The 14339-nt window shown below is 47.0% G+C and overlaps 1 protein-coding gene across 3 annotated transcripts; it reads right to left on the reverse strand.

The window, feature by feature from the left end:
- Positions 1-1982: 1982 nt before the first annotated feature.
- RAD51D (RAD51 paralog D) lies at positions 1983-12995 on the reverse strand. 3 transcript variants are annotated; one of them, XM_035138863.3, is made up of 11 exons: positions 12908-12995; positions 11669-11762; positions 9727-9788; positions 8630-8748; positions 7909-7990; positions 7035-7169; positions 6063-6158; positions 4911-5001; positions 3361-3431; positions 2797-2964; positions 1983-2316 (listed from the first exon to the last, which is right to left on the reverse strand). In XM_035138863.3, the coding sequence occupies exons 1-11, from the start codon at positions 12914-12916 to the stop codon at positions 2254-2256; spliced, it is 990 nt and encodes a 329-aa protein (XP_034994754.3). In that variant the 5' UTR covers positions 12917-12995; the 3' UTR covers positions 1983-2253. The 3 variants fall into 3 exon arrangements, with proteins under 3 accessions (XP_034994754.3, XP_088514171.1, XP_088514170.1); XM_088658045.1 differs by lacking the exon at positions 7035-7169; XM_088658044.1 differs by lacking the exon at positions 3361-3431.
- Positions 12996-14339: the final 1344 nt, after the last annotated feature.

Consider the following 14339-nt stretch of genomic DNA (forward strand, 5'->3'; position numbering starts at 1 on the left):
GGTTGCTAAATAATAATAATAATAATAATAATAATAATAATAATAATAATAAAATTGCTAACTATCACTTGTCCCCCTCTCTAGTTTTCCTCTGTAAGTATCCACTAAAAATTAACCAAAGGGTGTTAGTTTTTGAGATCATTCCCCCACCTCACACAAATCACTTTTAATGTCATGTATTACATTTTGTACTAAATAAATATGTTTTATTTTAAGAATGTGTCTATATGTTTTGCACTTTGACATGAATGTTTTAATTTTATTACTGTATTCCTTCTTGCTAATTTTACTAATTGCAAACTGTAGATAGTGATATATTTTTTCTATGTGAGTTTATGATCCTATTATGTGGCTTAAGTTTCGTTATTCTGTTCTGTGCTGCTACAGCCTAGTGCAACAAAAGTGATTCCAGCTTTAAAAAGCTATTCTAACATTGTTTTTATAAAAATTCAATGCACTATACTATAGGGACGCGGGTGATGCTGTGGTCTAAACCACAGAGCCTAGGGATTGTCAATCGGAAGGTCAGCAGTTCGAATCCCCGTGACAGAGTGAGCTCCCGTTGCTCTGTCCCAGCTCCTGCCCACCTAGCAGTTCAAAAGCACGTCAAAGTACAAGTAGATAAATAGGTACCGCTCTGGCGGGAAGGTAAACAGCGTTTCTGTGCGCTGCTCTGGTTCACCAGAAGCGGCTTAGTCATGCTGGCCACATGACCTGGAAGCTGTACGCCTCGGCCTATAGAGCAAGATGAGTGCTGCAAACCCAGAGTCATCGGCGACTGGACCTTATGGTCAGGGGTCCCTTTACCTTTACTAATGCACTATACATGAACACTCATTACTATCTAAAGAGGAGGTCACAGGAACCTAACCACACTGATCAAAAACAGGATTTCAGAATAGTGTGATGCATATTGCGGGCGTCAGTCTGGATGATGCCCATAGTCCCCTACAAAACCTGCATACCTGTATCTGTGAGGATATACATGTACCTGTACAGAAGAATCTGATGAACCAGTCAGACTAATTCATTTCTTATGGTGATTGCCTCAGATGACCATTTAAGTGCTGCTATTAACATGGCCAAACAGTGAGCTCTGTTGCCACAGTGACAAATGGGTGGGCCTTTTCTCACCTGACATGGTTGGATGCCACTTCATCCTAAGATGGCGAACAATAATGGGGTGAGCAGCGGGGGCGGAACATGGATGGTGGTGCTGGAAGCCAGAGAGACACATGTTCTGTCTTGAATTCCTTCAGTAGCACCTTAAAGACCAACTAAGTTTTTATTTTGGTATGAGCTTTCGTGTGCATGCACACTTCTTCAGAAGAAGAAGTGTGGTATCTGAAGAAGTGTGCATGCACACGAAAGCTCATACCAAAATAAAAACTTAGTTGGTCTTTAAGGTGCTACTGAAGGAATTTTTTTTATTTTACTTCGATCCAGACCAACACGGCTACCTACCTGTAACCAGTTCTGTCTTGAGTTCAGTCAGTGGCTCAGAATACATGTGACCCTGAGAACTAATTAATATATGAAGAAAATAGGATCACAGAATTGTAGAATTGGAAGGGACTCCGGAGGTCATCTAGTCAAACTCCCTGCAATGCAGGAATCTCAAAATGCAGTTTCCCATCCAATTTGATACCATACCAGACCCTGCTTAGCTTTGCAAATGTGTTTTATCACTGCACCACCAGGGTTGTGACTTGGGGCTTTCCTGGAAACCTAATGGGGGGAAAAGATATGTTGGGGTGTTAATGCTGTGAGCCCCTCCATCCTATGCTCAGGTTGTATATTATGTGTAAATAAAACCATGTATTCTAAAGACACCACAGTCTCCACTGACCTTAATTCTAAGGAAACCAAACTCTGGTCTTTCACCACTCGGAGACTGGGGCCCACGCAACCTTTATCAAAGCAAAACAAAGAATACGGTAAGAACACAGAGGCTCATTTCCTGGAAATAACAACATTGGCCATCCTATTTCTCCGTTTTTTAATTCCTCTCAAACCAGAAATTTATCCACATTAAGTTACAGCCAAGTGGAACCATCGCATGGCAACGTAGCCACCTATTGCTATTCCACGAGTAATCAGGAGAATGTCGGTACATAGAAAAACAAGGTAGGACATCTCCTGAAGTTGCTCTCTCCACCTATGGGGTCCTCATCCTGCAAGGGAGCCAGCTGTGCTGAAGAGGCAGGGCCCCCTCCGTTAGCATCTTCCATCAGGGTCCCTCTCCAGATGACATCATGATGCACCTTCCATCAGCTCCCAGTTCCCCAGATCCAGATCTACCCGAATCCCAACAGGCTGCAAAAGACAAAGGACAGAATAAAAGGATCAGTCCTCTTATTTTATGCAGAGCTGAGGAATGTGCTAATGAAGGACTGCAAGGTTCCTGCAGAGCCTGGCTTCCTCTTAAATCCCATCAGGTCTGCTGAAAAGGCAGCTCTATCAGGCTGTGCCTCCTGCCCCTGAACCACTTCCACTCCAGCTATCCTTTTAGAACTGGCACCCAAGTTTCCTTTTTTCCTCCTCCTCCCTCCTCCTTTCAGACTGTCTTTTGGACCGTCAGCCTGCAGGCAGGAATTGCCTTATTTTCAATTGTTTGTATGTAAGCCACTCTGGGAGCCTCTTTTTGGCTGAAAACCCAGATACGGGTGCTCTAAAATGCCCTTTAAAAGCCCAGACCAAGAACAGTGCTAGGTCATCTGAAATTGCCTACCCCTTGATTCCACATTACCTTAATCTAGGGATACAGGGGCATGCATGACCTTCCTAAGTTCTCACCTGCCGAGGACATTTTGTCAAGGACGCAATTCGGGAGATGCCAGTTCCCCCGCAAGATTCCTTGCCGTCTTCCAACAGCACCCGGGTGCTGGGCACGAAACTCCACGAGCGACCCAATGCTGGTTTGAGATGGCCATTGCCACTGTCTCTGGTCACGTGATTTGTCAGCTGAAAACAGAGCGGCAGGTTTTAGTCCTCTTTCATTTCCCTTTCGGAGTAGTTAGCTGCACAAACCCTTTCTGGGTGTGCTGCACAAGCCCCCCCCCCCCCAATTCTAGAATGATGAAAAATTCCCACTCAGCCACAAACCTGAATGATTTGTGGGCTGAGCTTCCTGCTTGTCAGAATTTGAACCCCAGCCTTCCAGGTCCTAGTCTGACACTCTATAACTATAGAACCCTGGCAAGGGGGCAAGGGGGATGAGTTTATGGGGAACCAAGGAGGCGGTGGCCCAAAAAGGTTAGGGAACCACTGGTGTACACCCCCTTCTTCTCCTATGCAATCAGCAGGGGCAAAGTTTTTAAAAGGGGGGGGGGTGTCTAGTGGCTGCTCTCAACCACTTACCACGACAGCCATTCCAAGCTCTCTGGCGAGCGTTTTCACCTCCCACGCCAAATGCATCATGAGGGCCATGCCTGCAAGGAAGACGAGAGACGTGGTCCTCTCAAGTTTGCCATTAACTGCTATTTCTCCGTGGGAGCAAGGAGTTTTTCAGCCAATCAGGAGAAATGTGCTCATCAGCATTTGGAGCTTCTCTCCACCCCCAACACACCCCCATCACACGCAGCAGTGGCAGGAATATTTCAGGCCACAATCGCACCATACGTTTAAAGCGCTACGATACTGTAAAACAGTCACGGCTTTCCCCCAAAGAATTCTGGGAACTGAGTTTGTCAAAGGTGCTGAGAGTTTTTAAGGAGACCCTTTATTACCCTCACAGGAGTACAGTTCCCAGAGTTCCCTGGGGAGAGGGATTGATTGTGAAACCTCTCAACAATAGCTGGAGTGCCACGGGTTCCCCATCTCTGGTTTATAAGACAAACCCAACAGCAAGATTTGGGGGGGGGGGCTGTCCTCTGTGGAACCCCTTGTTACGGAAATTACCGGGGGGGGGGGAGAGACATCTTTAAAGTTGTTAAATGTTATAAATATTATGCATAAATGTATCCTTTCGACTTGACAGCTCAGGGAAGTTACCTAGCTTAAAAAATCACTGCCACTTCCCCCCATTCCAATGCTATTTTGCCCTTGAAAAGGGACCCAGGAAGCGCCCAGAGGTGACAATTGCTGAACTGATTGTTGGCCAAAGAAAAGCTTAATCCCATCACCAGACTTGCTAAGGGGTCCAGACATGCAAAGGAAGTTCTATTGCACTTGGGGGGGGGACTTCAGAGGTGTTTGCCTATGCTAATCTTATACAGTGGTGCCTCGACTTACGAATTTAATCCCTTCCGAAGGCACCTTCGTAGGTCGAAAAATTCGTTAAGTCGAAAAGCGCCACTGGGAACGCGATTTCCCATAGGGATGCATTGGAAACGGAGAAATTCGTAAGTCGAAGCAACCCCATCTAAAAATTCGCAAGTCGAATAAACCCTATCTAAAACCGCCGGGGTTTCCGTTCGGATGTCGAGTAATTCGTAAGCGCCATTTGCCCCATTCGTAAGTCGAAAAATTCGGTTGTCGAGTCGTTCATAAGTCGAGGTACCGCTGTACCTGGGTCTTGCCCTTGAACCAATGACTTGTCTGGACATGTTTGCCAAGGTTGAACTACTGTAACCCCTGTCTACCCCTCCCCTTTGGTGACATGTCAGTGATGTAAAGGTGATGTATCAATGATGCTGTGCGAACTGTATTCTGGGATGTGGTGGGAATGTCGCCCTATACTCTGGGTTCAAATTCATCTTTGAACCTGTTGCGCAATAAACTTTGGTACGCTATTTGCTCCGGTTGGTGGCTGGACTCCTTCTTTGTTCCACAGGGACCCACGGGCTCTGCCCGGCAAGCTAGGTGGCTAAGCAGCCTCGCACCTGGATTTTTTCCATAACACCCTTAACTTGGAACAGGTGAGTCCCTGCTGAGAGACAGGTGTGGGGGTGGGTGAGCTTGCTGCTTACCGTCAGGCTGCCGACTTCCCAAAAGAGGGTAAACGACAGCGGAGATGGAATCAATCACCAGAACTTTCACTGGCCCAGATGCACTGATGACCTGAGGAAGGATGCGCAGAGAATAATAATAATAATAATAATAATAATAATAATAATAATAATAATAATAATAATAATTTTTTATTTGTATCCCGCCCTCCCCAGCCGAGGCACCAACGATGAGGCAGGGCGAATTAACAGTAGGCCACAGTTGTAGAATCAGAGAATTGCAGAGCCGGAAGGAACCTCAATGTCATCTAGTCCAACCCCCCTCCCCCGCAATGCAGGAAACACAGGTAATGAATCCGACAGACAACCATCCCACTTTGGTTTAAAAACCTCCCATGAAGAGAGTCCGCCACCTTCCAAGGTAATCTGTTCCACTGCTGAACAGCTCTTCCTGCCAGAAAATACTTCCTGAAGTTTAGTTGGAATCTCCTTTCCTACAATCTGAATCCATGGGTTCAGGTCCTCCCCCCTGGAGCAGCAGAAAACAAGCTCGCTCCATCTTCCATGCAACAGCCCTTCAGATGTTTGAAGATGGCTATATCATATCACCACTCAGTCTTCCTTTGTCCGCGCTAAATATGTCCAACTCTCTCAACTGTTCCTCACAAGGCTTGGTTTCCAGACCCTTCATCATCTTGGTTGCCTTCCTCTGCGCACATCCCACAAGGGATTACCCTTATAGCTCCCCACCAAGGAAGCAAAATCCAGGACGTCTGCCCCCGGAAAATCTCAGAGCTCAGAAAATTGCAGGGAGATCATTTGTTTTCTGACACAGAAATTAATTTTGCATTCAGCAAATTAGCCACTGCAACAATCCTGGATAGCAGAACTGAAAGAGCAGGAGAAAAGTGGTGGTAACAGGATCTGTGTGTGGTGCATAGCTTAAATTAAGATTGAGGACTCCACTCTACAATGTATGCCAGGGCTCCGCCCCCTGAAAGATGCAAGTTGAGAACAGGGAAGGGTATCGCTGACCATGTGCAGAAAGCCACTCATTCACATACACTCCAACACGTTGGGGATTTCCAGGGTAATATGATGCAACAGCTTGAGCTCTAGAGATGGAAAGCAATGGAGCGTCTGGCAAGCAGGGGAGCAATGGAGAAATCTCACCTGGTGGGCTGCACTGCTGCGGAACTCTTGCAATGCATCCAACATTTTATAGGCGTTAAAGACACGGATGACCTGGACCCTCTGCAAAGCCTCTGCCTATGGGTGCAGGGAGGAAAAGCTGTTAAGACAGACACAGCCAAGAATGTGTCTCATTCTCTGCATTATTTGTAACATATTTATAAATACCACTAGATTGGGAGGGGAACCACAAACTCAAAGAGGTTTACAGAAAACATACAGGGCTGTACCCAACATTAGTCCTGCTCAGAGTGGTTGGCATCCGCCTGTCTTGCGAGACCATGGAGGAGGTGAAGTCAAACCATGTATGCTGGTTGCAGCGACTGCTGTGGCTGTAGAGACCAACAGGGAGAGAGATGTTTTGTTGCAGCTGGGGCAGAGGAGGGAGTCCGGTTGGGCTGCCGCAGATGCGCCACGACGTTTCTTCTCTCTGTGCTCCCCCAGTGGTCATTCCTCCTCTGGATTGCATGACCCAACTGTATGTTTCCAGGCATTGTGGTGGTTTGCAAGGGATTCCCACATGGCGGGGATTGATGTTGCCAGCCTTCATGCCACATTTGTAGACATCTTTGTAAGGCAGAGTTGGTCTGCCAACAGGCCTGGTGCCTGAAGCCAGTTTCCCATACCGTAGATCATGCCCTCCTCTAAGCTGTGGACATGTCCAAGCCAGTGCAGACGTCGCTGAGACAGGAGTGCCAATGTGCTGCGGGTGTGGGCTTGGGAGAGCACATCTTGGTTTTGAGAGTAGCCCCACTGAAATGAATGAACATGGCTGAGATCTATTAATTTCAATGGGCCTACTCTATGTAAAACATAGATGGATGCCAACCCCTAGTTTTGTTTCTATCTAATTTTTATTACGTTAAGAGAAATTTGAAAAAACAAAATTTAACTAAATGCAATAATATAAAGAGGCCACAAGAACCCCATTTGTCCTCTTTGGCTCACGCTGACCTGCTCCTGCTCATCCTCGGTCCTCAGTTGAAGGAGCTGCAGCAAACGGGTGGCTGTGAAGCCCCCTGTGGAGTCAATGTACAGAAGGTTCTGCTTGAGGCTGTGGGACACATTTGCAGCTATGTTGAGACACACCTAGAAATAGGCGAGAGAGGGCAGAGAAGGTGAGTTGGGTTAGAGGACCTTTTGAGATGCCTTCCCATGTGATGATTCTACGAAGCACAATCACCACAAATGTCATTTCCAAAACAGGAAAAGCTCCAGGTGTGAGTTGAACTCCATCTCCCATCAGCCCCAGCCAACGTCATTCATCATCATCATGGAAATCCCTGCCTATGTAAAGGTAAAGGGACCCCTGATCATTAGGTCCAGTTGCGGCCGACTCTGGGGTTGCGGCACTCATCTCGCTTTACTGGCCGAGGGAGCTGGCATACATCTTCTGGGCCATGTGGCTAGCATGACTAAGCAGTTTCCGGTGAACCAGAGCAGCGCATGGAAATGTCATTTACCTTCCCGCCGGAGCGGTACCTATTTATCTACTTGCACTTTGACGTGCTTTAGAACTGCTAGGTTGGCAGGAGCAGGGACCAAGCAAAGGGAGCTCACCCCGTCGCAGGGATTCGAACCGCCGACCTTCTGATCGGTAAGCCCTAGGCTCTGTGGTTTAGACCACAGCGCCACCCGCGGCCCTGTTTTAGGCAAGCTTAGCCTATTGCTATTTCAACTTTTCAAAGGTCTTCCATTATTGTTGACCATTCTTCTATTTGATCATTTTATTCTTTTAAACTGCTTTGAGAGTTATTTTCAACCAGAACAGCCACAGCGACTCCGGTGACCTCAGTTGCTGGATACCCTCCACTCACAAGCAGCCTACCTGAGTTTTGCCGGCTCCAGGAGCCCCCACAAGCTCAGTCACCTCCCCGGTGTACAAGCCAGAGTCCAGGAGCTTGTCCAAGCTTGAACAGCAATAGGAAAGGAAAACAAAAAATAATCAGAACAGGGAAACAGAATTGTAGAAGCATAGAGTTGGAAGGCAGAACAAGGATCATCCAGTCCAGGCCTCTGCACACAATGGCCTTCCCGCCACAATGGTACCTATTTATCTACTTGCACTGGAGTGCTTTCGAACAGCTATGGTGGGAGAAGCTGGGACAGAGCAATGGGAGCTCACCCTGTTGCAGGGATTCGAACTGCCAACCTTTTGATCAGCAAGCCCGAGGCTCAGTGGTTTAGACCACAGCATCCCCATGCCACAGAGGCTCACATGAAGCCTCAAATCCTGGTGTGTGTTTGGAAAAAGGAAAGATGCCATAAGGCACAATTCTCAGTAGATATACGGTAGAGCAGGCACCCCCAAACTTTGGCCCTCCAGATGTTTTAGACTACAATTCCCATCATCCCTGACCACTGGTCCTGTTAGCTAGGGATCATGGGAGTTGTAGGCCAAAGCATCTGGAAGGCCGCAGTTTGGGGATGCCTGATGTAGAGTATCCCTTGCAGATGTATCCCTTGACATCTCTGTGGTGAAAGCCCTATTTTACATTGGACATTAGAGGGAAAGGTCCAGTAAAAGAGTTGACGGGGTCTGCTCTTGCCTTTTGCTCCCGGTAGACAAGATGGCGGTGGTGTTTTTGAGCTCTTCGTAGAGGTCTGCCCCATTGACAGGAAATGAGGCAAACTGGGCCAGCAAGATACGCCTTACTGCAGCTAAGGCCTGAGGAGAAAGCAGAATAAGTCAAGGCCAAGTCTGGAAACTAACCCTCCAACACCATCATTTATTTATATTTATTTACTCTATTTATTGTATTTATACCCCGTGGCAAACCATGCCTGACAGTGGAGGTACAGCATAACCATTGTGGCAAGTGGTCGTTGGTTGCCTTAATTTGTCCGACCCTCTTTTTGTTGCCATCTCTGTCTCATGTGGGAGGGAGTTCTGTAGTTTAACTATGCACTTCATGGAGAAGGACTTCATCTGCCCTGAATCTTCCAACATTCAGCTACATTGGATGTCCAAGAGTTTCAGTGTTATGAGAGAGGGAGGAAAAAACGTTTCGCTATTTATTTTCCCCTACATAAGCCACCTGAAAAGCAGCACAGAAAAAGGTGTGGTGGTGATAATAAACAATAGTAACAACGGTAATAAAAATAAGAATATCTCTAGCCTTTGCAGAGAGATCTTTCTTCAACTCTTGCTTTGTTGGGAAACAAGAGAAGAATTGCTACCTGTTTTGTGTGTACTGAGCAATAAAATATTGTCAAAACCACCTCAAAAGGCCTGGTGAAGGGTTATAGATAAATGATGTGGCACCTGCCTTTCATGCAGAAAGTCGCAGGTTCAATCCCCAGTAGCATCACCAGGTGAGACTTCCTGCCTGAAATCCTGGGAGAGCCATTGCTGCCAGTCAGTGCAGACAGTACTGAGCTAGATGGACCCAAGGGTAGGAATCACTTCAAGGTAGCTTCCGATGTTCTTATTCAACTGAGCCCTTGACCTGGAACCATGAAGACTCTTAACTCAGTGACAGAACACCTGCTTTGCATGCAGAAGGTACCAGACTCAGCCCCCAGCATCTCCAGGTAGGGCTGGGGGAGTCCCCTGAAATCTGGAAAAGCTGTTGCCAGTCAATGCCAGCAGTATAGAGTAAGGTGGAGCAATGGCCTGATTCAGGATAAGGCCTTATGTACTCACCTTGTACGACAACGTACACTTCTGGGCAATTTCCTCCAGATCTGATGAAACAAGATCTTCCACTGCAAAATGTTTGGGGAGAGGTGGGGTGGGGGTGGGACACAGAAATAGTCAGCAGCTGGGAACCAGACCGTAAGAGTCCCAAACACAAAATGTAGTGCAAGCACTTTAGGCCACATTTGCACTGTATAGCGGTACCTCGACTTACGAACGACTTGACAACCGAAATTTTCGACTTACGAATGGGGCAAATGACCACACGCTTACGAATTTCTCGACATCCGAATGGAAACCGCGGCGGTTTTAGATGGGGTTGTTTCAACTTACGAATTTTTCCGTTTCCAATGCATTCCTATGGGAAATCGCGTTTCCAATGGCGCTTTTCGACTTACGAATTTTTTGACCTACGAAGGTGCCTTCGGAACCGGTTAAATTCGTAAGTCGAGGCACCACTGTATATTTAAAGTGCTACGACACCACTTTAAACAACCATGGCTTCCCTCAAAGGATTCTGGGAACTGTAGTTTCTTACAGGTACTGACATTTGTCAGGAGCCCCCCCCCCTCCAAATCCCTTCATCAGAGTGGTTTAACAGTCAATCTCTCCTCACAGGGAACTCTGAGGATTTGGTGCTCTTTGAGGGGAACAGGGGGTCTTTTAACAATTCTCAGAGCCCTTAGCAAATGATAGCTCCCAGGATTCATTGGGGGAAGCCATGTTTGCTTAAGTGGTATAATAGCACTTTATGGTTCTATTTATGATTTGAATGTGGTCAAAATAAGAGGAGCCAGTAGTGTTCCAGGGGCTGCCATGCCCCCCCCCAAATATCTCTTAAGTGTGGTGTAGTACTTAGACCACGTCCACCCCATACTTTTAAAGCACTGTGATACCACTTTTAACAGTCATGGCTTTTGCCTGGAGGATGCTGGGAGCTGTAGTTTGTGAAGGGTGCTAAAAGGGTTGTCACGAAACCAGTATTCCTAGAGCAACAATTTTCCAAAGCTCCCCGTGAAGAGGGATTGATTGTGAAACCACTCTGGGAATTGTATACCATTACTATCAAGAATTCGTGGTGGCACTGTGGGTTAAACCACAGAGCCAGCCCTAGGGCTTGCCCATCAGAAGATCGGCAGTTCGAATCCCCGCGAGGGGGTGAGCTCCCGTTGCTCGGTCCTAGCTCCTGCCAACCTAGCAGTTCAAAAGCACGTCAAAGTGCAAGTGGATAAATATGTACCACTACAGTGGGAAGGTAGACGGCGTTTACGTGTGCTGCTCTGGTTTGCCAGAAGCGGCTTAGTCATCCTGGCCACATGACTTGGAAGCTGTACACCAGCTCCCTCGGCCAATAACGCGAGATGAGCATCGCAACCCTAGAGTCGGTCACAACTGGACCTAATGGTCAGGGGCCCCTTTACCTTTACCTACTACCGAGAAACAAACCATGGGAGATGGCTATTGCCACCATAACATGCTCATGGGCTTCCTAGAGGATCCAGCTAGGTACTGATGTCTTTGGTCCAATTCATCAGGAATCCTCTTATGTCCTTTTCCATTTCTTCCCCCCACCCCTGCCACTTCACTCACTGCACTGTAATTTTATTTATTTATATATTTATTAATCTTATTGGAAGATTTTTTCAGGCAAGGGAGCTATCAGATTCAGTCATTGTGCTTTCTCCAAAAGCCACGCTCTCTGCTAAACGAATCAGAAACAGGGACCCTGTGGCCCTCCAGACGTCATTGGACACCCAACTCCCATCACTGGCTGATGGGAGTTGGAGTCCAACAACATCTGTGAAGACAAGACACAGATCATTTGTGGTAATAACTGCCCAGAAGCTTCAAAGGCCTCCTCCATCCCCACCCCCAAGATACGGATCAGAGACCCTTCTCATTCCCACGCACCCACCCCAAAACCAGCTAAAGGAAGTCTAGTCTTGACCTGTTTTGATGCCACTGGTCTTCAGATGCTGGAGCATCTCAGGCGTGAGCCCAGGACACAGCCCCAAACGGAGGATCATGGCTGGCGTGAGAACCTAGGTGGGGAACAGCAAGAGGCCTGAGTATCTGGGGAGAAAGCTCAGTCGGTAGAACATGAGACTCTTAATCTCAGGGTCATGGGTTCGAATCCCACGTTGGGCAAAAAGATTCCTGCACTGCAGGGGGTTGGACTAGATGATCCTCGTGGTTCCTCCCACCTCTATGTTATGTTTCTATGAATCTTCTATGAACCAGGCAGAGGGCCTTCTTTGTAGTGGCGCCCGTCTTGTGGAACGCCCTCCCATCAGATGTCAAGGAAATAAGCAGCTATCTGACTTTTAGAAGACATCTGAAAGCAGCCCTGTTTAGGGAAGTTTTTAATGTTTGATCTTTTATCCTGTTTTTAATGTTCTGTTGGGAGCCGCCCAGAGTGGCTGGGGAAACCCAGCCAGATGGGAGGGGTATAAATTATTATTATTATTATTGAGCCACAAGCAAGGAAACCAGGGCAAATCCTCAGCAGCCTACTACGAGAAACTGCTTTATACAGAATGAGACCACTGTTTTTTTCCTGCGGATGTTGACTTATGCCTTACGCTGATGTTGTGTTTGTGTGTGTGTGTTATTTTTTGCCCACCTTTCATCCTAAACTCCCGGAGTGGGTTGTAGCATTAAAAACAATTTAAAACAACTTGCGGCATTAACAACTTGGCAGCATTACTATAGCTCTCCTACTTTAGCACATGGGCTGAACACGTGCCCTGGTGTGTTTTAAAGCATGCTTTTGTGAAGGTCGCATGTTCAATGGCCAGCACAAAGCTGTGCAAGAACCGCTACCTGAATTCCCTGGGAGCTGCTGCCAGTCAGTGTAGACAATACTCAGCTAGATGGACCAGTGGCCTGACATGGTATAAGGTAGCTTTCCATGCCCCTATTTAAATCAGCCCTCGACTTGGAACAATGAGGACTGGTCTCTTAACTCAGTGGCAAGGCATCTGACTTGCATGTGGAAAGTTCCAGGTTCAAGTCCCCACCCCAGCATCCCCAGGTAGGGCTGGGAGAGACCCCTGCCTGAAATCTTGGAAAGCTGCTGGCATGCAGCTGGCAGGATGACGTGCAAAGCTGCAACTGCCTGTAAAACCGGAGCCCCAGAAAAAGACCTTCCCTTCCTGCATCTCCAAAAACGTCGGCTCTCACTTACCCCATACATGCAAACTGAGCGCCTTCTTCGCAGCTCTATTTCCTGCTTTATTCCTAGAGCGGCTAGTTCCTTCTCCTCCAGGACCACCAAGCCTTGCGCTTTAGCCCCACCTGCCGGCTTGTCGTGGAAGTGACAGCACATAGCTTTCTTGCCTATTTATATTGGACTCGTAATAAACTGCCGGGGAATGAGCCGAACGGAACTACTTCGGAAGGTGCTGGACTGTCCTTCGCTGGGGGTCTTCAAACAGAGATTGGATGGCCGTATGTCAGGGATTATTTAGCGGATATTCCTGCATTGCAGGGGGTTGGGCTAGATGACCCTTGGGGGACCCTTCCAACTCTAAGATTTTATGAATTCAATGGGATTCATATATAAGATTTCTTTCTTGAGTTTTTTCTCCCCCCCCCCCTTGCGTATAAAAGGTTCTCTCAGTCAGGCAATGGCATCACACATTTCAAAGGTTTCTGAATAAAATAAAATAAAATAAAATAAAATAGGGCATCCAGCCCAGCCACAGCCCCATAACAATAGGTTTACACCTGGGGAAGGACCAGTATAGGCAGCATATTTTCTTCATATGATTTCTGTTGTGTATTGAGTCAAAGGATTTTATATCTGTATTACTATTGTCTGTATCTGCATTAGGGTAAAGTAACTGCCTTTTGGTTCCAGAAGGTACAGCTACTATTGGTTCATTTAAGCAGCTGTATTTGGATCCTCTGTCTTACTGGTTTCCTTCAAAAGGCAACACTGTGATTGCCTGATATTGTTCCTTCCAAAATGTATCCCTTTCTAGTTAGTCCCCTGTCCCTATGAATGTAGCTTTCCTCTCCTCAGAGCTCAGTCTTGTTTGCTTTAATAAAGAAGTGTTACTAGAGAACTGTCTCCAGCATATTATGTCAAGAGAGCTGAAATCACGTCACAACAACCTCTAACTGGGTAGATGAGCAAAGGAAAAGGAGAACAGGACTCTTGATGGCTGAACACAGAGAGAATTTTGGCATGTGCATATTCTCCCATCACATAATGACAAGCTGCACCCACCAAAGACCACCCACCCATCCACCTATTAAAGGTAAAACAAAGCCTTCTCCTTTGCTTTCAGTAAGCCTCAAAGCAGGAGTATCCAAGGTGGTGCCTTTGAGATGTTTGTTGGACTCCAACTCCAATTCCCAGCAGCCAGCTTGGCCAGTGGTTAGGGATGTTAAAGGGCACCATTGCTGGCTACACCTGCCTTCAATCTATAGTCAAGAAGCAAGTTCCATTTCTAAGAGAAGCAGGAAAACATAATTAGCACATGACCTTAGAGTCGCCTCCAGCTGTTTTGAACTATACAACTCCCCTCAGCCTCAGCCATGATGGGAGTGGTAGTACAAAACAGCTAGAGGGCACCTAGATTGGGGAAGACTGCTGCAGAGTTTCAAACATC

Source organism: Zootoca vivipara, chromosome 14 (assembly GCF_965207765.1).
Source record: "Zootoca vivipara chromosome 14, rZooViv2.hap1.1, whole genome shotgun sequence".
Taxonomy (NCBI): Eukaryota; Metazoa; Chordata; class Lepidosauria; order Squamata; family Lacertidae; genus Zootoca; species Zootoca vivipara.

Coding starts and splice junctions, on each gene's coding strand:
- RAD51D (XM_035138863.3), bottom strand. Junction 9,789..11,668: donor GACCAGTGGCATCAAAACAG/GTCAAGACTAGA, acceptor AACATTTTGCAG/TGGAAGATCTTGTTTCATCA. Junction 6,159..7,034: donor CCGAGGATGAGCAGGAGCAG/GTCAGCGTGAGC, acceptor CTGCACCCATAG/GCAGAGGCTTTGCAGAGGGT.